The 24416-nt window shown below is 30.0% G+C and overlaps 1 protein-coding gene across 6 annotated transcripts in view; it reads right to left on the bottom strand.

The window, feature by feature from the left end:
• Positions 1–24416, bottom strand: part of RASSF8 (ras association domain-containing protein 8) — a 71172-nt gene that overhangs the window by 9528 nt on the left and 37228 nt on the right. For 2 of the 6 annotated variants that reach the window (XM_016058302.5, XM_016058305.5), the window contains exons 2-4: positions 10499–10541; positions 2234–3552; positions 583–760 (exon numbers count right to left, since the gene is read on the bottom strand). In XM_016058302.5, the coding sequence (XP_015913788.2) occupies positions 583–760; positions 2234–3431 (1376 nt within the window). In that variant the 5' untranslated portion in view covers positions 3432–3552; positions 10499–10541. Of the gene's footprint in view, positions 1–582; positions 761–2233; positions 3553–6548; positions 7037–8859; positions 9052–10498; positions 10542–24416 lie in introns of those variants that run through there. The other 4 variants (XM_071183994.2, XM_071183998.2, XM_016058304.5 and 1 more) reach the window with 3 other exon arrangements.

Raw genomic sequence — 24416 nt, 5'->3', positions numbered from 1 at the left:
TCTTGAACCGATAACACCACAAGTTTCAATATTTTTACCAATTGATACTTAGACATCAAACCAAACTGTAACAAATCACCATTTTCTTCATTATTAGCATCAAAGGTGATAGTTTTTCTTCTCAAAACAAATTAACTTGACTATCTTTTCATGTGTCGGTACAATTTCTGAATAGAAACAAGAATTTGCTAGTTTAAAAAAGATCTAAACAGGTTTTATAAAATTATAAGAATACCATTTTCGACAGGACCATTAAAACAAGACTATGTATATGGGAAAAGGGAAGATTTGGGAACAATGGATCAAGGTTTGACTGTATACATACACACATACATATACATAGATGCATAAACACATATATACATACATATACATGTACACACATACATATATACGTACACACATACATACATATAATAACTCACTTGAAAATGTTCAACAAAGCATATTTTAAACAGTTAATTACTTGGCTCACAATTTGCACTTAATACATAAATTTAATTAACACATTGATGACAAAATATAACTTTGAAATTATCAATATGAATATTGAATTCCTTGAGAATAATCATTTATTTATACCTCAATGTGCGTTCTTCTTGACGCCCTAAATCAACTTCTTCACTGAAAGATCTACGATCCAACTGAATAAGTTCTCCCTCTTGTTCATGATGGGTTCTTTCCAAATGGCACACCTCCTCCTGTAAGAGGCTCAATTTCTCTTCCTGTTCTTGTAATTTACCTTCCCAGTAAATAACTTCTGAAAATAAAACAATTTTTAAAAAAATGAATATTTTGGAAAAATTTATTAAGTTGAGGCATTCTTATTTTTTTTTTTTTTTTTTTTTTTAAATTTAGCAAAGAATTTTTTCAAAATGATGCTTAAAATAGAATTAATATATGTTTGTAAATACACATTTATGAGTAGTTTTTTACCCATTTTTACAATAAAACACCCACATATATATTGTAAGACATATTATAAACACATATTATTATACAATACACAAAATTTATTTTCAAAACTTTTCTTTTTGTTTGTTTTCTACCTTGAACAATACAATGCAATTTAGTCATAGCTTTTCAATTCTAGTTTTAACACCAGTAATTTTATTTTCACAAAAGTGTTGTTTGCTTTTAAAATATTTGTAAGCCATTGACAGTGCTTTAAATCACATTTAAATCATTTGAAAAAAAAATTTATACATATTATTCACTTATCATTAAAGTCAAATCAAAAGATTAAGGTAATATTTAATGTTTTTAAATAGATAAGTATTAAACAAAATTAGGATCATTCTAAAATTGTAAAATAAGTTTCATAACTTAGCCAATTTGTATAAAATGTTTTTTTCTCCTTGACACTACATAGAATGTGAAAATAATGTCAAACTTTAAATGTCAACAATTAGTAATGTTATGTATGTAAAAAGATATTTTCTGGTTTTGTGTTACTAGTTAGTACTAGTTACTCTATGTACAGTTAATAAAATCTTTAACTGAATTAATATTGAAAGAACATTAAAAACAGTGAATCAATTTAGTAACTTCTGCTGCAACTGAGAATCATACAATTCATGCTTTTTCCTCTTTTCATGCATTAATTCATACATTATAGTTCAAATGCATTATATTCATTTAAACTTGAGTATAAATTATGTTTTCAAAGTTAATTTAATAAAGAATTTACAATTTAAAAACATTAAATACTTAACATCCATTTCCTATACTTTGAAAAATAATCACAACTAAATGCTACTAATTTTATCAAAAATCTAATTTCAAAAAAAAAAATACTATTATTTAAGAAAAACCATAAGATTTTTAACACTTTGACACAGACATTCACTGCAATACTACAATATAAACTGAAAACAGAAAATGCTTTTAAAAAATAAACTTCTGATCATAATCAAAAAGTAGGGACAAAGTTACAATGTAGTATAATGAATGTATTTGGCTTCCAAAAAATATTATCTTTTTTTATAATCTTCAAATTTTACAATTTCTGTACTATCCATAAATTTTCACTTAATTGCAAAAAGTGCATTATCAAAACAAATCTGCCCTTCAGATGCCTGTATGACATAGGTCATTCCCCAGGTGGACATTGGAATTATCAAAACAAGTAATTAAAAATATTTGAGTGTATGAGTGAACATATATAGAAAAAAAAAACAATTAATAACTATCACAAAAGTAGAAACACTTCCAAAATCATAATTATATTTACCTGCATCAAATTGCGTTATTTCAGATTGTTGATTATCAAGTTTTTCTCTCTGAAGTGACACAAGACGAAGTAAATCTTGATATTGAGGATCACGATTAGTATCATCTGATTGAGAAGAAGTTTTTCTAGGAGTATTTTTGTTTTCTAAGGATATTCGTTTTTCATTCTCCACTTTAGAAGGAGTGACTTTCTTAGACTTTAATGAGTCATCAATATGATTAGTTTGTATAATTTTGTCAGGCGATTTACTAGGAGATTTGGCTCTACTTGGCGACAAACTCAATCGTTCATTCGCAGCAGATGTGCGGTCAGGACTCTTTGCAATAAAGTCGAGACTTTGTTCAACTTTTAGAGGACTTCTGTAATTGTTCATTTGCCTAGGGATCTGCGATTGACTTGTAGGAGATCCCCTATCTATTGGCGTGAATTGGTCAGTTCTGTTGGCAAGATGTGGTCTCTTACTAGAAGGAGACTCATCATCTTGTGAAGTTGATGGAGCAGCAAAAGTTAAATGACTAGATGGAAAACGAACACTGGAACGGGAAACAGCCTCATCATAGGATGGAGGATATTTTGGCCTTTCGATTTTCGAATCAATTGAATTCGGACTCTCACTATCTCTAGGTTTTTGGGGTATCCCTCTCACGACTCCCTTGGGAAGGTCTTGCTTTGAACGACTTTCCCTGTTTTTGGCATTCCGATTAGTTGAGGTCTCACAGTTCGATTGAGCACATTCAGTGATGATGGGTGGTGTGGAATTTTCACTGCTGACACTACCACTACTCCCATGGCCACAACTGAAAGTCAGAGATTTTTTAATTTCTTTATTGTTTAAGGGAATTTTTTGTTTATTGTTACCATTACCACTGCTAGGTGAGAAGCTACGAAGGAAATCATGCTGCCTTTTATTGTTTTGAGTCTGATTATTACTAGAGGATAATTGCTTTCCTTCATTAGAAGATTTTCGCATCACAAAATGCACATCATTCGCATATTCACCCCATTTTGTTAGGACTTTCAAAGGTTGTTCATGGGGTGCAAGCAGACGTTCACTATTCCTCCACTTTTCCACCAAAGTAAAGCGACCTGTTTGGCCTGTGGCATGAGCCAAGGCATAAACAACATCTTGGCACGTAGAAGAATCTGTGACTCCGCAAACAACCCTCTGTATTCCATCAACCCATACTTTAAGCTCCATCCTGATGAATACAAAAATGACACTTTCTTGACATGATCTTTTCTATGAATACACTAATATGGACTGAGATAAAAACATGTGGTAATTTATGTTACCCTGATGTTGGAGATGAGAGGAAGCACTGTAAATAAAATAAAAACACCATTAGTATTTTATATATTTAAACCATCACATAAATAAAAAAATAAATGAATGGATAAAAAAAATATATTAGTTGCAGAGAAAAATTTTATGCACTAGTATTTTGTTTCAAAATTTTTCTTTTCGATGTACTACATACATGGATCAGGTCATAGATTTGTGTTGATAAATTAGGAAAATGCTTTTAAAAAAAACCTAGTAAATAGAAATATTAGAAAAGAAAGATAATGCAATAAAAGAATTTTAGCAAAATGCAAAATCAAACGAAGCAAAGATATCGCTTGAAGTAACTTTTACAATATATGTTATACATTTGCTTCATGCATGTTAGATATTTTTTGATATTTATTATTTTTAAGTTAAAATAATAAATTGTTAATGAAAAAAATTTTTAACATTACCTTGAAATATGTAAATTTTATAATTGTATACAAAAAAAATTTCGCTGAAAAAAAACTTTCAGAGTTAAGAGAAATACGCACAAAATGAAATTGACATTAAGGGGTCCAGGGGTGATTGTGAGTCCAACTCAAAAATCCTGAAAATTTGTTGAGCAAAATCACTAATGGCGCATTTTAAAAAATTAATGTCTTTATAAATTTAAATCTGATATTTTCAGAACATTAAATTCTAAATAAATTATATACAGCATAATTTAAATGAATAATTATGTATTAGTTTACTTTTATCTTCAATCACATTTAGTATTCTATCAGAAAAAATATTTACAATTGAAAGATGCAAAGTATAAATTCTAGTTCTAATGTTTTTAAATAAAATATACAAGAATTTTTATACATAAATGTGATCTATGATTTCTTGAAACTTCTGAACATAGGATTTCCGGAAACTTCAGGAGCGCAATCACCTCTGGGGTTCTAAACTTTCGATAGCTCATCTGACTGAACTATAGGAAATATATTTTCAAGAATGCGCCTACCCCCATATTTTAATGGACAGAAATCAAAATACATCGAGAGAAAAAAGTTTTGTTCGTTCAGAGAAAGTACGTTATTGTGCTTATTCCGCAACCTTTTTAATATCAATTTGATCAGCATATTTAAGGTCTATCCTTTGAATCATTAAAATTAAAACTCAGTTCATGAAAAACTTAACATTAGAACATAGGCTAGTTCCCTGTGGCAGAATTGTCGCAAAACGTTACTGAGTTCTTGCAGAAAGATTTTTCCCTTTGGGAATTCAAAAATTTTGGTTTTCTTTTCTACAGAAATTTTCGAAAGATTTTATCTTTTCTTCAGAATTATATTCAAAAGATACCATTCTCGCGCATCGTTTTGGCAGTTATTGCTATTGATTTTCACACAGTTATTAAAATTCGATATTTTTATTCTGATATTATTTATTACAACAGCTGCATCTTGAAATGAAAACAAGCATTTGTAACCCCCTCTTTAAAGAGTTCGATTCGCGTAATTTCGCCGTAGAACATTTTCTAGTAGTTACTGTTATAGATTTCACAATTTTTAATTTGTATTTAATTTTGATGTTGACTCACAAAAAAAGAAAAAGGAAATAATTTGTGCACTTTTCCCCTGTAAAATGCGAGAAATCGCTTATAATATTGAAATAAAAAAATATAACAAATTCAATTTAAAAAATTACATTATTTTTTCCGAAAAGGTTTTTTTTTTCTCTTGATGTTGACGCTTCTGTTGCTTTAAATTAATAACATATATATTTATTATTATTAAAAGTATCTTCCAGGAAAGATATTAGTAAGTTTGTCGTAGAAAGCTGGAAGAAAAAATTCTGCGACAGGGAGTTAGTTAAGATAATTTTTCCCCTCACTGTACGAATAGTAGCACTATTTATTCGATGGTTTGTTGCAAGTTAAAGTCTGTGCAATTTAACTATGATTTAAATTGTGACACCATTAAACAACTTCTTAGCAACGTGAAAAGTTTGCACAGTTTTTACCAACAGCTCACATTTTATTACTAATTTTCTGATGTTCCTAAATTTTATCTAATATTTACTTAGAATAATAAAACTTTTCTAGTTTTCAACTTTACATTTCTAATTTTTTTTTTTTTAATATTTTGTTCGTAGTAAAATGCATTAATTATTCAAAGAAGAAATGTTCAATTTTAAAAAACAAAATTCACGTTAACACAATCCTCAAATTCGAAATTACAATGTGTTGAAATAATTTTGTGTTAAATTCTTATGTTCAATGTGTTAAATTCTTATTGTGCATGTGTGCCATGTTCAAAACGGCTTTATTTTAGTGTTCTATTAATATCTTTATGTATACACAGATAATAGAAATACATCAATAGAAATTAATCTTTTTTTAAAAAAAAAAAGAGAAAAAGAACCATTTATAAAAAGGAATTAATATTACTATTACTACTTTATTTTATTAGACTACCGAAAAGTTTCTAACAATTCGTGTATAGGCAATGCTTCATTTCAACTCACTTTTATTTATTATCACAGTTTTTATTGGTTATTATTATTATAATTTTTTTTTTTAATTTTATCCAATAGAATTTTAGGGCAAATTTTTAGCTATATCTTAATTTTAAAATTTACCATATTTTTTTTTCCTTAAAACTATATAAAGGTTTCCATAAAAATCAAAGAAAGTATATTTGATCATTTCAATTTAAAGTATGTTGTTCAATCTCGCATGGCTGTTTAAATATACGATATTTTTCATAATTTTTTTTTTTTTTTTTTTTTTTTTTTTTTTTTACATTTTTCAACATTTAGTCACGTTAACGTTTTTGACGTCAAAAAGTTAACACCGGTAAAATCTAGATATTTCCGTTAAAGAAAAAACAGAATAAAGATTTTTAAACTCACTATTAAAATAAATAAGACACTATCCTAACAGTAGGACAAATAATGCTAAATCATGTAACTCATCTAGTTTCAGATTCAATTTTAAAATATTATAAGACTGTTTTTACAAATTACGTTTTTTTAAAAATTGTCAATAAGGAGACTTACTACTATATATAGAGCTTTAGCATACACAATGACTTTTTTCGAGAAACAGATACTTTACTTGGGCTTCAAGATTTAAGATTCACAAGAAAGATTTTAGATTTTCCAAGATTGAATTTACATCGAATTTCATAGAATGGGGCATGAAAAAGTCCTGAAATATGTACTATTTAAACAGGATCAGAGGACATAGAGGAAAAAGATAAGCCTCGAGAGAATATTGCCGACAAGTTCTCGAATTTCTACCGTGTCTGGAACCGTTCAGAGTCATACATCACATCAATACACCCTTTTCAGGTCATGTTTCTGAAAGCTATTTCCGTTAGAAATTTTACGCCCCACCTTGGGTCAAGAAGTCAAAGAGTTGTCTACATAGGTTGGGTGCAAATTTTCAATTTTACACACTTTTTTTCCCTTAGCCGAATTATAATATAATATAGTAACAGTGGAACAGCTTTTTTTTTTCGATACACTAGACCAGCAATTCAATTTATTTCATTTATTTATTTTATTTTATTTGTTTATTTATTTTTTGCAGAACCCTAAATGATCGGCCGTTTTTACAATTGTAAATACATTAATTAATGAAAGACAAATTATTTTGAAAACATGTACTGATCTAAATTTTATTAATTATTTTGAAAGTATTTAGTGATTAAATGAAAAATGAAATTTTTATGATTTTATCAACATTAGTCTTAAAATTGGGTTAAAATAGGACATTTAAAAAACCTAATTGTAGGTTTCGAGAATTATAGCTAGCTAAAAAAAAAAATCTTTACTTTGGGAACCCCTGCGAACCTTTCACAGAATTAGCTGGTTGAATATTTACAAAGAAAAATGATAAATATTAATAAAAATTCAAATTTTAAATTTTCATCTCTCGGAGGTTCCTTAAATCCATATTTTTGAAATTTTGTAGGTGGGCATGATTTATTTGATTAAAATCAAATGGTGTAAAAAAAAATAATAAATAAATAAAATAAGAGAAAGAGGAAAAATCAAAGATCAAATTCAAAAATATAGCTTATTAAAATATATATATATTTTATGAATACGTTTTCTTAGGGATTGAAACAATTTTTAAGAATAAAAAAAAAATAATTAGATTTTAGTATTTTTAAATTTTATGTAGACTTGAATGTAGAGTTTAATGGCACAATGTATGAAATCGAAATGCGCTGTGTGCCAAACATAAAACATTATGCACTGCACTATACGTAAGTTGAATGTTGTAAACAAAGTCAGGCATAGGGGAGGGGGAAGGAAAAATATAAGCAAATAGAGCCTACATTATAAATACAAGTACAAATCTTAAAAATTTCAGCATAAAAAACTATTCCGCCAATTTTGTTGAATAATATCTAAAAAGAAAAAAAAAAACTTCTCGTACTAACTGATTTTCGGCCAACGGTGCGTAAGCACATCATTTTTTTCATTTTTTTTAATTAACACTATAAGGTATATTTTTCACTTATTTTATTTTTCTGCTATTAGCAAGGGTTCTAAAGAAATATATAAAACATTAGTAATTCAATTGGAGTAAACACTTTTCGTTGAGAAATTTCCAAACAACGCTAGATTTTTAACTTGAAACTATTAGCGAATCCAAATTTTTGAAAACGTATAATTATTCCATTTGAGATTAATCATATGTTTATATGATGAATCAAAATGTTACACGCTTTGTAAATAAGATAAAAAATAAATAAGATAAAAAATAAATAAGACAAAAACTTAATCGATGAAAATAGAATTGATACAAGTATTGCCAATCTTGATAATCCTTATCAAAAAAGTATTGCCATATTTTTATCTATGAGGTTTATGTCACTCTTAATAGGCAAAGGCGATTTTTTTTTAAAGGTTGATTTTCGCGCATAGTTTAGTTAAATAAAAAGTTTATATTTTGATTTTGACATTCGCGACCATAATGTGCCAAACATACGACATTACACAATCTATATAAACTGATAAATCGGCGATGTAAACTAAATCAGACGTTAAAGGGGAAGAAAAATTACACCGGAGGAAACTCGTGTTGCTAAAGACAAGCCTTTGAGTATATTTAGCATATAAAAATATTCTATAGCTTTTGAACCAATATCAGTATAATTAAAGAAAAGAAAAAAAGGAAAACACATTTCCTTATTAAAGTTAGGAAAGAGACAACTTAAACATGCTTATACACGAAGCAAAACAGCTAAAACACTAAAACTTATTTGATAAAAATAAAATTGATAAAAATAACAAACCTTGATAATTCTTTTTATGAAAAAAGTATTACACTATATCTATGAGGTTTATGTCATACCTGATCGACACATTCAAAGACATGCTTCAAATTGCCATATTTATCTTCGCATTATATCTCGAAAAGACTAATCTCAAACTTCAATCGGTTCCTTTTTTCCACAAAAACTCTCATCATCACAGATTGCACATTCATATCACGTCGACTTTGATGCAAATGTCAGCGACTTCTGCAATACGCATGGCTGACTGACTAGTAGAAGAAAATTGACTTAAAAGCAGTTTTAGTGCCCTCCGAAAAAAGAAAATAAAGACAGACGAAGAAAATAAACAGAAATGAAAATGGAACGGCCGTAAAGATACATTTGAAAAGTGCATCCCAGACGATGTCTTTCTGGGAAAAACTAGCAGGGTTTCCCTTCTGGTTTTAGGTTTCTAACCGTAATTCAAGTTTAGGGGGATGATCTAAAGATGGCTAAGTTAGCAGTCAAGATTGTCAGTCCTATCTGGGTAAAATAATCAGACATTAAGATAACGCAGAAAACGATGGCAAACATTGGAATTGTTTATTTCTTTCAGTCCATCTATGTAAGAGAAATATAACACTGAGGAGTTAAAATAACGATAAAACATTCATTTGTTAAATTAAATGCATAAATGGGTTTATATCCTATTAAATTACGTACATTTTCTCGCGAAAATTGGAATTTTGTAATTGACCAGAGATGTAATGATGATTTAAAAAAAAAAATTATTTTAGATTCTTTTTTAAAAAAATAAGTTTTAAAAAAAGATTTTTATCAAGTTATTTAACAACTTTTTCTCGGAAATTATTCAATCAATTTATGTCAAAAGTTAGATTTTACCAGAAATAATTTGCATGTAATGTAAAAATTTTACACCTTAAAAATTAACAAAAAAAATCATTCGATCAGCATTAAACAAGGTAGAAAATATCGTTACAAATTTTAATTAATAGATTAGGATTAATTAAATTTTATAATTATTAACTGCATACAAAAAAAAAATGTCTTCCCGCTATTAATTTTAACATGTGGTAAAAACAAACAATACAAAACAAAAATATTAAATCGGCTGTGTTTATAATCATTTCTTAGATAATTTTAGAAATAATTTTTTAGGAAATACATACACAAAATTACTTTAAATATATACACAGCAAATTACTTTTAATTCTTTAAAATATCGTTATAGAATGATCATAAATACACCTTTAATTTTACAAGTTGTTTTTTAGTTTTATAAGTTGTATTTTATTCTGTTCCATTATTTACTTTAATTTCTACAATTAAAGTAATTTCTAGGTATTCGATACAAAGGCATACTTATTTCTCGAATCACTAAGGAAAAAAAATATATAAATGTGCACAGCTAAAAAAATCACTGAATGAACAATTATCAGAATCCGTAAATAAATGCAATGCTTTCTGGAAGAAAAAAATATATAACACCCGTTTGTAATAATTAAAAGACTAAAATAACAAAAATTCAGAAAAAAATTATGAGCTCATCATGTCTACTCAAATGTATAGAGTTTTTTTTTAAAGTAATAATTATTTTTAATTTAATTTTTTTTCTTTAAAAAAGAAAATAGAAAGAGTAAGGATGGTGGGAACCATATTATTATTCAGAATTAATAAATTAATTATTAAGAAAAATTAAGCATGAAAAAAACTTACTTTGCTCAACTTCTACAAAGCACTTTTGAATTTCTGGCATAATCTAAGAAAACAAAAAGATTTTTTAATCACTTAGAAAAACAATTTATTCAATTCAAAATCTTAACAAAATACTGAACTTCCTAATCATAAAAAAAAAAATTAAAATGTTTGATTGCTTAAATTATCATTTCATTTATTTTTAATTGTATCACATCAGAACAATGTAAAAAAAGCAAACTACATGAACAACATATAACATTAATCGAGACATAATCATTAACTTTAATCCATAGAGAATCCAAGAAGTTTTTGATCCTGCAGTTAGAGAATTTCAGAGAGGAATTTCATATTCTCAACGATACCATTCACTTGTTTACTTTTACAGACATTCTTTCATTAAATTATACATTATTAAATACATGTAGAATAACAAAAAAATATTTATTCAATCAATAACTTAATCATAATTTCACTCGTAATATTAGAAAGAAAAAAATCTGCTTTTGGAGACAAAATTAAAATTTTAATGCAAACACCATTTTTCCCAATTCACGCTAGAGACAAGACAGAGGCAGAGAACAACTAAAAATAGATTTAAAAGTTATATTGCAGGGTTCCCCCCTGGTCTTATATATTTTAAAAAGTGGTAACAAAAATTCAACAAATGTCGATAAGTTAATTTCTGTGTAACTACCTCTAAAAATTGTTTTCCTAAGTAAATTATTTCTAATTTGAATTTGCTTTTTAAAAAAAATATTTAATCCAAGCAACAAAAAAAAAAAGTGGCTATTAAATGAAAAGGACCTATCGATATCGGTCACCGACTCATTAGAGGAAAAAGTGGTTATTAAGTTATTAAAGTCTACCGGTAGCTGGCTACTGACTAAAATTGAAAATCACTAGGTCTACAAAATATATCATTCGCTAAAAAGAGATATTCCATACATATTTTTCATTCATCAAAGAATAATTCAAGAGTAATGTCTCTATCCGGAGCCGAAACCGGGATCTGGAACACTCCGGAACTGAATTTTACCATGAGTTCTAAACTTTCGCGTGCTTCAGGGCTCCAGCAATTTCATTGAGTCCTACAAACATTCAAGAGGTGTGCAGCTTTATAATGATATTGCCTGTTATCCTTGTTACTGTAGAAAGACTATACTCGGCATTAAAATACATTTGGAATGATTTAAGTTCGAATACAGGAGATTTTGCCAACTTGCACCGGACAGTGGAGTCTTTTAATGTAGGATCCTTAGTTTGATCACCGCAGGTGGCCAGCCGACCCAAGTAGCAGGCTTACGATTTTTCGTGACCACTGCGTAGTATCCCAGCATCCCCAACATTCCGGAGGTCCGAAGGACCCAGGCCCCTCGGACAAGGAAACCACACAGCCGTCAACCAGAAGACGCGTGTGAGGAACTGCCCACGGTAAATTCGATTGATAGGGTTTTTACTTACCACTTTGTTGTAGTTAAGCCGCGTTGAGGCTTTTTTGGTAAAAATAACCAAAACTCAGCAAATTTAAGTACGTAGTATGCATTTAGTATGCATATTACGCATGCATTAAGTATAGATTTTTTTTAAATATTTTGTCGAATCCGGAGCAGTTTGCATCTCTGTGTTTATTAGATTCAATTTTGTTTTCTTAAGAATGAACATATAACTCAACTGTGAATTAAATTTATGATAAAATTAATTATTTTCTGTGTGAATTGATGATTAAATATTTTTTAATGTTCATCTTTGTAAAAAAAAATTAAAATTAAATTCTAACTCAAAAGAGCACATGGAAATATAGTGCACAAATGTAAAATCGCTGGAGCTGATGCATTAGTGGAGCTTTTTATCAGGAAGCGGAGCTGGAGCAGGAGTATCGAAAACTTTTCGACTACTGGTCCATGGAATAGAACCTTTGAAGAACAGCCTAAAACAGCTTAATCAACTACTTTTACAATAGTCTGGCAAGAAACAAATTCAATTGTATGAAGATAAAAAAAAAAAAAAAAAATAGACGTTACACAATAAAAAGCTGATCGACAAGCAAATAGGAAATCATTATCTCCTTTAAGTGAAAAGTAAACAAAGACTTTATATCTAATATTTGTTTTGATACTGATAAAACTGAAAAAGAGGGAAAATAATTTTACAATGGTTTTCAGAAACAAGTGGGAAGAATTTCTGTTGGTGTAAAGAAAATCAGTCGTAAATGCTTCCTACAATCGCAGACAGGAAATTTTAAGACAAAATGCATTGTTCCATAAAACAAAATTTAAGTCAAGGAATGTTGGTCTAGTAAAATATTCTATACAGAAAATGTATTTTCCCAGCCGTCACAGACTTGATCAAGCGAGGAAACTAGAATGAGTTAACAAAATTAAATTGAAGGAAAAAAATTTTGAAAAGCCACGCTTTCTAAATGGACTAGAAATGAGAAAATAAATTAAACATTTTATTACACCCACAGAGGTACCAACTTTCCAGACTAATCGTAATCAGCAGTACAATAATACATATAACGTCAACAAAATACAAAAAAAAAGAGCAATTTCAAGGAGTTTTTACTATATTTAAATATATAGAGAATTAAGTACAGTAAAAACTCTTGGAGAAACTTGAGTAGTATAATAATCAAAAAGCATAGTAAAAAAAGCATAAAAAAGACCTACTATACTGAATTCTACACCAGGGGTCTGTCCAGAATTTTGTGAAAGGTCCGTTTTTCGTGAAATTGTGAAAAAATTACTCACATTCTTTCAACCAAAGGTCCGCTTTTACGAATTTCTGCAAATAGGGTCCGGTCATTGCAAAAACTTTTTCAAGGAGTTTTTAAATTGTAAATAGATGCAAGATTATGCTCGGCACTGTAATATTACAATAAAAAAAATTAAATTCTCAAAAATAACAGCAATTGCTGCTTCTAAATTAGAGATGCAACATACAAATTATTTGGTATTTAGCCTATACTGCTGAACGCAGAATATTCATTTCGGACGAATAAGGGAAGAATCGTCTGCCGAAGACAAAACTTAATTCGTTTACATCCATCTTTCCTGTTTTCTCTGGGAAGGGTTTATTCGATTAACAAAATAATAATGAAGGTAAACAAATTTGTGAAGGGTCCGATTAAAAGAAAAATCATTTTGTGAAGGGTCCGTTTTTAAGTTAAAATATTTTGTGAAGGGTCCGGTCCGTTTTTATGTAAAGATATTTTGTGAAGGGTCCGCTAACGGACCCAAATTTCTTCTAAACAGACCCCTGTACACCTAGTAATAATATTATACATCACTTTATTAAGCAAAGAATATTTACAGCTAACAACAAAATTTTATAACCGTTGATAGTTACAACTTATTAACTTATTACGAAAATTCTCAAACACCGTAATTTTTATTACTAAACCATAAAACAAGTAATCTTGACAAGTAAATTATAATAATTACGAATTAATTGCAATAATTGGCACCTCTGCAGTCATGAGCGTCGTACGTAAGAGGAAGGGGGCGGTGGGTATATAACCCCCTCAAAAAATAGTAATCTTTAGATGTTCTCTTTAATATTTCAAACAAATAAACAAAATTTTCGAGAATTATCAGCGACTTAAATTCATTAAAGTAATGAACAAGGAACAGATAAAAAAAAAATAATTAAACTCTTTGCAGGTACTTAGTATATTTAAGAATTTGTTTCTCTTATGTGTAAAATTTAGAAAACTATTGCGACTGAAATTTAATTTCGTCTCCCTCCAAAATTGGTCCTTTCAACGCCCATTTTTGAGGGGAACGAAATGAAATGTACGAATGTCTGCATCGATAACGAAAAACGCAAGTCGCATCGTTTTCTATAAAACGAAAGGAAAGTTTTAAGTGGTGATAGAAGTTAATAGCGAAAAGCAGGCGGTTCACGTTTTTCGTTGTGACTTAAAAAACGTGAATTTCAACACAATTTTATTTCTTCATTTCAGTTTAATACCTATTAAGAGTCATTCTCAGAAAATAGGATATTCTGTATTTATCCATAAAATAAATATTAATTATGAAAATAAACCAAGAATTTTTTAAGTTTTTATCAACAATTCTTTTCGAAGGCTATTCCACGCATTAGTTTATCAGAAAGAGCATAATTTTAAAGTAATTTCCTGCTTGCTAAAAGGGCTGTGTTCAACCAGTTTCGACATATTCTAGGTTTGCCTTGGATTTTATAAGGTGGATCTTACTTACGATCCCCTTACCTTACATAAGATCTTTTTGTTGCCGATTGTCTTGCGGTCATCGGCATTTTGGAGCTTATCTGAAATATGTCAGATTAAGAGGATAAGCAACAATAACATAATTTTAAAATCTCAATAAATTTCATTGTTGTAAATGCCATTTTCAGGGTTTATACCAAACAATCATTTGTTGTTACATTAAGTACATGATGATGGCTGTGTTTGGCGCAGTACAGCCGCATCGGACATTAGTACCTTTATAATCAACATATACCAAGCTAGCTGACATGAACTAAGAAAAACTAATAATTTTCACAACATATTAGGGGAGCTGCCAAGCTTGTATTTTACTAACATAAATACTACATAAACTTATAGAATATATTTTGTACATTCATTAGAATTTGTTAAGAGGTATAACTAATAACTAAGATAATAACTAATAACAATAGTTAAAAGTATGTCATAATTTAAACAAAATTACTAAAATAATTAAATATATTATAATTACTAAAATTACAAAAATACTAATTACTAGAAATTACTAAAATAATTAAATAATACTAAATTAATTAAATTCATATACGGTTCAAGGATATGCGCATTTCCCCACTTCATTATTTTAAAAAAAAAAAAGCTTAACTAGTGCAAAGCACGCATCAAAACATACTCCCTCAACACATAATTGTTGTTGTTTCTAATGTTATTTGCCACACTAGCAAGCTTGCTTGGTGAAACCGAGCAAAATTCAAGGCAGAGTGTGCGTTTCTTGTTTTTCAGTGGCACCATCTATGGCCAAGAATTCGACTTCAGCCTCACACACGTCACGCCCGTTTATAGGGCGGACCCATTCATACATCCATTCATTCATCCACAGATCGTAATTTTTGACCTGGATCAGAGAACGATAGATCTCCAATACAGTACCCTCAGAGGTATTGATTTGCTATGGGAGCCTGGAGGACTTTGCGACTCGACAGATTTAACGTGCATCAGTCACCATTTACTACACGGGGAGTCTTCGGCCGGCGGGATTCGAACCCACGAACTCTCGGACATGGGTCCAGCACCCTACCGGCCAGGCTATCCCGGCCTACACACATAATTGTAACAAAACTTAGTAAAAACTACTAGTTCAACTAGTAAATGTAGTCCAATTAGTAAAATGTACCATAAATAAACAACAGATCGATAAATAAAACTTTACATTTTTAGTCGTAACCGCAAAATTCAGTATACATTAAAATAACTTTGTACGATAAGAATTTGAATTATGATATTAATTACATTGAAAAATATTCGAGCAATTATAAAACTAAACCGTAAAACGATTCAGAATAATACTTACCGTTAAAGAGCGATACTGAAACTTCTTTCTCACAAAAAGTAATTAATGCTACAAGCGTTTTGGAGATAAGCATTACAATACAAGTGAAAAGAAAAAGTTTTTTAGATGAATGAAGTGTGTCAGTTCTAATTGTTCCGGGTTTAGGTCCGTTTATTTTTGTTTCGTCTAATTGCGTTTAAAGGAGGTTTGAGGGTGAAATGAAATGATTCGGGGGTACCAAGAGTCGTTACGGGAGTAAATTTTGTCTCATTAGTAGATTTTCACGCCAATAAAAACAAACATAAATCTCCTCTGAGTTTTATGAAAAGATAGGGAATGATTAATTTATTTTGTAGGGGAAATGAATGAAAGGATTGGACAAAAGAAAATAGATTTCCGGCCGATTCATCAACCAACAAGATCCTCGAAGCAGTGGATATCTAATATTAAAGGAAAGGTAACTACTGAAAAAAGGTCGAAAGGAACGAATTCAATACAGGAGGAATCCTTGGATCTTAATATATCATTATCAGGGGTCTGTCCAGACATTTTGTGAAAGGTCCTGTTTTTGTAAAATTGTGAAAAAACTATTCATAATTTGTGAATATAAAATAAGCGGAATTTGTGAAAATAGGGTCCTGTTATTGCAAAAATTGCTAAAACCTTTTTCAAGACGTTTTTAAATTGTAAATAGATACAACTAGCTCAACAATTGCTGCTACTAAATTAGAGATGCAACATACAAACATTTGGTATTTAGCCTATACTGCTCAACATAGAATATTCATTGCGGACGAATAATGAAAACAAAATCACTCACATTTTTAATCTTTTCAATTGACATATTTTAAATAACACAACTTAGTAATGTATCACTTTTAGTGTGTTACGCATTAAGTAAACTTAAACCATTCGTAAATTTATAATATTTTATTTAAAAAATTGCCAGATATTAATTTTATGAATAAATATAAATTGATAAATTATTTATTTACAAAAAAATATATGATTTGATATCAATAAGAATGCGCACACGATGTTTGTAAAAGTAGAAATATTTTTTTAGAATACTACATTTGTAATTTAACTTAAGGAAACTTAGTTTGTCTCAAACCATCTTTCTCCGGAAGACAAGGAAACTCCTGGAACAGTACCCCCAGAGGTATTGATTTGTTATGGGAACATGGAGGACTTTGCGACTCCACAGATTTAACGCGCATCAGTCACCATTTACTACTACACGGGGAAGTCTTCGGCTGGCCTGGGATGGAACCCACGAACTCTTGGACATGAGCCCAGTGCCCTACCAACCAGGCTATCCCAGCGCAAATTGCAACTTTAGGAATTATTGTAACACTAATTTTGAATGTTACTTTATTTGTCGAATGAATAAGTAATATTGGAAAATACATATGTTTAATAGTGCGCATACTCTATTCAGAAGTAAGAGAACCTCAACAATAATTAAGATATACACAAAATATGTAATACAAAAGCTCTAGTTGCATAATTTCGAAATCTTTTGTCCCTTATCTTTCAGACGTCAAGAATGATTTGGTGAAAAAAATTAAAAAAATAACGATAATTTTAAGGTTTTAAAAAAGACGTCACCCCTTATACAAACTAAACAAAGACACAGTAATCCAGACACCGAACCAGTTATGATGTATACCTTTGTGAAAATTTATGAATCCTTTACTTAACTAACGCCTCCAAAGCTCAAAAAAAAAAAAAAACATAATTTGAAGCTACCACCCAAACTAGACACACTACGAAGCTTAAAAAAAAAAGTTGTTTTACTACACACACACTTTGGAATTCAATACCCACCCTCACTCAATGCAGTGATACCCTTGACCTTTCACAAAAAGATTTTTTTCCCCTTCTCTTCTATTAAACATGAATAATTAATGTACAACACAACAAAACCTTCTCTTAAAGCAATAAAAAGAATCTTTTAGAACAACAATGATCATATAACGATGTATAAAACATCTTGTTGAAATCAATTGAGACTTGGGCTTTCTGTTACATTATAGTCTCATTCATGCTTAACTTCTTTATGTGATTAACCGTTCACTGTGATTACGTATTTGTTTTCTGTCCCCTTGAGCTAAGAATAAAACTAAATTTAAAAATAAACAGAGGGTGAGATAAAGGGATTCGGTGCGAGAGGGACTGAACAACCCGCGGCCTAGTAGTCTTCAGTAGATCTGATATTCTTGATATGTGGTGTGACCGTTTGACAAAAAGATTGGAAACTACTTTACTGCAATAAGGGTTCATTTTGGTCTTTTCTATTCTTTATAGACATTATGCATTGGAAGCTCTTTAAAGCCAGAAACGAAGATCTTCAAAGTCTCAACAATCTTCAAAGATTAAATTGCATAATTTTCATATAAAGAAACGTTTAGTTAAAACTCGAGACTTTGAAAATAGGATTTGACTCTTAGTTATCTGTGCGAAAAGTAGTTTAAATCAGCGAGAACATTGGTAAAAAGCAGGAGTTCAATTTATTTATTTTCATTCATTTTATTTTAATTTGATTTAAAAGTCTAACAATGTTTCTTAGAAAAAAGATCTAAAACTTAATAAAAATACAAAACATAGCCCATTCATTTGTATGAGCACAAAATGGAAATTTAACAACTTTAAGAAGAAAGATTTGTAAAACGGTTAAACGATTATGTCAATATATCCCCCAACATTAAAATAATTTTAGTTCATGATAGGAGCTTCCCCCGGAGCAATATTTCAATCTATTATTATTATTTTATAATGATATTAAATATACATCAATCCAAAAATCACTTAACTGCCATTTTGCAAAACGATTTTTTCTTCTTTTTTATCAATTTTTTTCGAAGAATTGTATAAAAACATCAAATTCGACAACAGAAAAAATACATTTCGAGAAAGAAAAGTATTTAACTCACAACCTGAACAAAGTTTAATTGTTTTCAAACATTCCATGTTACAAAAGCACGATTTTAACCTAACTTAACTTATTAGATCTTAATCTTCCAGCATTTGCACTTGCACTAAAACCGTCTGCAATTTCCTTGAAAAGCAGACGAGACGTAACCAATTGCGATTCTTCAGCTACCGTTATTTCAACGGCTCAAGAATTGCGTGCTTGCTTACACAGTAATTTACATTCTCATTTCTTTCCGAAGGTATCACAACAAACAGGTAAATTATATTTCAACAAAACGGTACAAGGGAGACGCTACGCATATTAAAGGGAGGGAAGAAAGCTGGTAAGAACGTAGTAGAAGGCTCGAATGAATATTAATTTGTATAATAAAACAATATCAAAAACGGCCTCGAGTCACGCGCAGGTTTTCAAACTATGAAACTTGACTATAAAACGAGTCATCCGTTATGGGGTAAATCTTTAATAGCTCATACGACAAGCGATGGAAGTTGACGCCAAAGTTTCCAATGAACAACCACAATAAAATTTTATAAACACAATATAACTTGGTCATATAAATCTGAGATACCAACTATATTTTCCTCGATGTGTCATCTACTAACCCGGAAAATATTCGCCTACCTCTTTATTAATATTTCCTTCAAAAAGTGATAAATGAATTGTTTATTTAAATACTGGAAATCACAAAATGTTTATATACATGACTCAAAAATCTATCGCAGGATGAAAGCAACTGAAATCTATATGATATGATGAACGATTGAAGCTGGAGCTAAAGTTTCCTTTGAACAACCACAGTAAAATTTTATAAACACAATATAAATTGGTCATATAAATCTGAGATTCCAACTATATTTTCCTTGACGCGTCATCTACTAACCCGGAAAATTTTCGCCTACCTCTTTATTAATATTTCCTTCAAAAAGTGATAAATGGATTGTTTATTTAAATATTGTTTATTAAATTCATTAATATAATATAAATGAATTTAATTTAATAATAAAAAAATATAAATAGGATTTTTTTAATTTATAAAATTATAAATTAAAAAAATCCTGCAAACAAGTGTCTCAAATTTAACTATGGCGAGCAGTAAACGTAAAATGTTCTCCATTGATGATAAAATGATGGGCATAATCAGAAAAAAATTGAAAATGGATGCAATCAAGCTGATATTTGCAGGGAATATAAACTATCCAAATACATATGCAACATATGGAAAAATAGGCAATTAATAATTTCTGCTCATGAAAAAAATTTAGATGGCTGAAAAAAGCAGATCACAAGGATATTGAAGAAGCATTACTGAAGTAGTTCACCAATCGATGTCGATGAATTTGCTAAGCGATTTTATGAGACTACTTTTATATGCTCGAATGGCAGGTTAGACAGGTTTAAAAAGCGGAATAATAGAAATTCAGGAAAAATTATCCGATAGTCAAGAAGTGTTTCCATATCTGATGTTGAGGATTGCTCATCAGCTAAAAATTACAAATTTTTTGTTGCACGCAAACGCAAGACGAAGAGTAATGGGAAAAAAAAAAAACACATTTTTTGCTATTACATAATATTTTTCAGTCATTTATTTGAATAATGTGCAATAAAAGGAAGGAGTTTGGGAGCCATTAGTTAAATTGCTTGAGTAACAGATATAGTGAACTCCAGGTTATAGTGAACCAAAATTTCGGTCCCTTGAAGGTTCACTATAGCGGGGTTTGACTGTATTTTTAAAAAACGCCTTGTACACGTGAATCAAAACGTGAAATCCACTTACGAAGCGGATTTATTTGTCAGGTCTCGCTGACAAAACGCCTTTTTATTCATAGACCTTTTTGAAAAAGAAAAAAAAAATATTTTGAGTTACTTATTTACTACACAAATAAAGCACAAAAAAAGTAACACTAACTGCTATTTTCACAGTTTACTAGACTTCAAAAGCATAACTATCCTGACTTTCACAAAAGATTTTATTTTGAGGTGAGATTTGAAGGTGAACAAATTATTTTGAAACGATGAATGACTAATTCAAAAACCGTGAGCCGACGGTTAATTGACGTTATAACAAAGAATACTAAAAAAACAAATGTCGCAAAATCAGTCATTAATGAGCTATCTTACAAAACAGACAACTAGAGATGACACACTAAACAAGAGATAATCCGTTTCAATAGCAATAAGATCATACTCATAATTCGAGCGTTTTATTGCGAGCAATTACAAAAGCTCGCAATAGAGAATAAAGCTGTTTTGCACCATAAAATGCAGGGATTGACGAGCAATACACGCTTCAGAAACTACTAACGAGGCATGCATAAGACTCCCTGTTGAAACCATTCACTAGATGTTACCTACATACTCGTTCAAGTGTTTCACATAGCAGAGCGAACGACAAAGTGTGGACATAAACAACTTTTAAGTCTGCGTTAGTGTCACAGTAAAACCAAGAAAGTTTTTTTCCCAGAATTTGCTGCATTCAATGATAGTGATGGATATAGTCATATACTACAATTTTTTTATTTATTTTATATTGTTCAAGAATGCTATTTTCAGACAACGGAACACATTCTAAAGAATATTTTATTTTATAGTCATTAAGCAGTCAACCATACTGGATTTGTAGATATTTAAATCCTTAGTCTTAATTCTGAATCCAACAAAGAGGACATGGAAATTTCTGGATCATGGGACATACATTCAGAAAGGACTTTTTTCAGAGGGACATGGGAAGGAAAACCACATGGTTAGCCTTTCTTGGAGAGTAATCCATCGTCATGACGAGTGGCCGGAAGTAGCGCACTACAAGTAATGTAACCGCTGTAGTCGTTACTTTTTCGTAAGCTACGAAAAAGTAACTAAAAAAAAGTAAGAAAAAGTAAGAACTACAAGCTGTAGTGCGCTACCTTTGACAAAAAATAGTGTAGTGAGTAATGAGATACAAAAAAACAGTTTTTAGCGATTCGTGGCTACTACTTTTTACGTTAGTTTAGTATATGAACAGGGTTCTAACACAATTAATTTTTCAAATTTGATGTGTACAAATCTTCGCGGGTATGTCAGAGGACGCAATTTTAAATGCCTCTGTAACTGTGAGTTAACAAGAATTGCGTGATTAGAATTACGTATAACTAATATTTAAGCTAGCCATTATGAATAATAGATCATTTATCTCTTTGGTTAGACTTTCACATGCGGATGTAGGCTTGTAAAATGATATTTCAAAGGAAGGAAACATATTTTCGATATACTTAATTTCTTAGAGAAAATAAAAGAGCACTAAGCATTTAACGAAATTCAAAAGTATTTGATAATTTCCTAACATCTCTTAAATTAAATATTCGCTGTCAAGAAGGGCATAAAAAGTTGAAGACAAAATGAACACACTCGAAGGAAATGTTTAAGAATAACAAACTGCCTCGTGTAAACATGAATAAATATCTCTAAATTATTCATGTTTAATAAGAGATAATTATTTTTTATAACCATTTTGAACATAATGAGTAAATTACTTTCATCAGCAGTGTAAGTTATACACGTGTAAATTAATTTCTACAACAAAAAGTTCAGTTCCTTAAAGTAGTGAAGAAGTCACTACAATTCCAAAGTAGTTTGTATTCATTACATTAAAAAAAAAGTAGCTGTAGGTAACTATATTTGTAACAAAGTAGTTGTAGTAAACTACAAAAATAATGTAGTTTTTTCGACAACTGGTCATGACAGTGGCATGTTGTGAGTTGTTAGTACAGGCATCGCTGGGATTCGAACTGGGTTGCCTCATTGCGAGTCGAGCTTTCCATCCACAGAGCTATCCCAACTCATACTAAAAAATCATACCGTTATAAGTACGAAAAACTCCTACCATTTTTTATATACTGTATGCGCATCACTTTCAAAATACTTTATACCAAAAAATATAATTTTTAGTATACTGTCAAAATACAATATTATTTTGTATTTTGACAGTAATGCATAAGAACAACGCATGTACAAAATAAGAAAAGAACTCTTTTACTATGGACTCAGATTAATAAATGGAATCAGATAGCAATTAGTCTAAATAACTAATTATTAGAGTTAATAATAATTGCAACAAAATAAATATATCTTCTACAAAATGGCAAAAAAAAAAAGAAAAATAAACACGAACACGAATAAACACGTATATTTTAGGGTATGCATTTATATTTTTCAAAATAAAAGGAAGTAAAAGAGCTTTACTTCAATAAATTAGTCAAGAGGGCAATGATACATTGACCCTCTACTGCGCTTTTTACATTTGAAATCTTAAAAAAAATATTTACGGATAAAAATGAATTGTTCCAGTCAATGAGAAATATAAAAGGATACCTAACTTACGTATTTGTTGTTTAAAATATTTTAAATAAAAACTGAGTGGCAATACTCCCATGTGAATCAGATTTGGAATTTATTATTATTAAAATTTATTTTGATGATTGAATAATGCTAAATTAATTTTGTTAGATCAAGAGACTTTTGTAAAAATAATCAAAGTTCAACGTAGATTTAATTTAAGTGCATATATCTGGTGCAAGCAAAAGAAGTAACCCAATATTCTCATGCCATCCAACCGTAAAATCGTTATTTTGGCGTATCTCGTAGTAAAGTGGCATAGTTGAATGATGAGAAAAGCAACCATTCGACTACAAATAAGAGCATTAACACTTTGGTCATGGATGGAAGATTCTTATTGAAAGCAATCACACAACTGATAGCTCATGAAATATGAAAAGTTTCTAATCATTTTCTCCACTTTATTTTTACGGAAGAAGTTACAGGGTCCTCTTCAGAAAGAGGATTGTACGTCATGCTAACTAGGCCTGGGCAATATACCGTAATACCGTCATTTACCGGTATTTCTTTGATACCGCGGTAATGATATTCGGAAGTATATTCTTCGGCAATACCGAGTTATTGAACTTCGGTATGCCTGCACCTCTCGGTACTCACCGCTAGCCAATATCTTCGGCCGACCGGCGGCGAGGAAGTGGCGGTATGGTATGGTATCTAGGAGGTATTGGTATGGCACGTGATTGATTTAGGGGTGAAGAACTCAAAGGCTTGCGCGTAATATTTACGGTACCTCCTCTCGGCAGCTAGAAATTTCTCCTACAATATATTGTGGTATCATTTGACTTTAAAGCGCATGCGTCATATCCGCGGTATTGGCGATATCGGATTTCAAACACCCGCGCGTTATATCAACCCTCCATGGTATACTTAGTTACTGATTTTGGTTTCATTTTGAGAATAGCGTGCTTCTGATTTTAAAAATATCCGAGATTGTCGGATCACCTTGTGATGTTTATAATTGTGTTGATATTTATAATTGTTGATGTTTATAATTGTGTTGATGTTTATAACTGTTTTGATGTTTATAATTGTGTTGATGTTTATATTAGTAATTGATGTTTATATTAATAAATTTTTTCTGTTTTAAAATAAT

This window comes from Parasteatoda tepidariorum, chromosome 10, assembly GCF_982258835.1.
Source record: "Parasteatoda tepidariorum strain Cologne lab strain chromosome 10, Ptep-v5.0, whole genome shotgun sequence".
Taxonomy (NCBI): Eukaryota; Metazoa; Arthropoda; class Arachnida; order Araneae; family Theridiidae; genus Parasteatoda; species Parasteatoda tepidariorum.
This window is presented reverse-complemented; position numbering and strand designations above follow the sequence as displayed.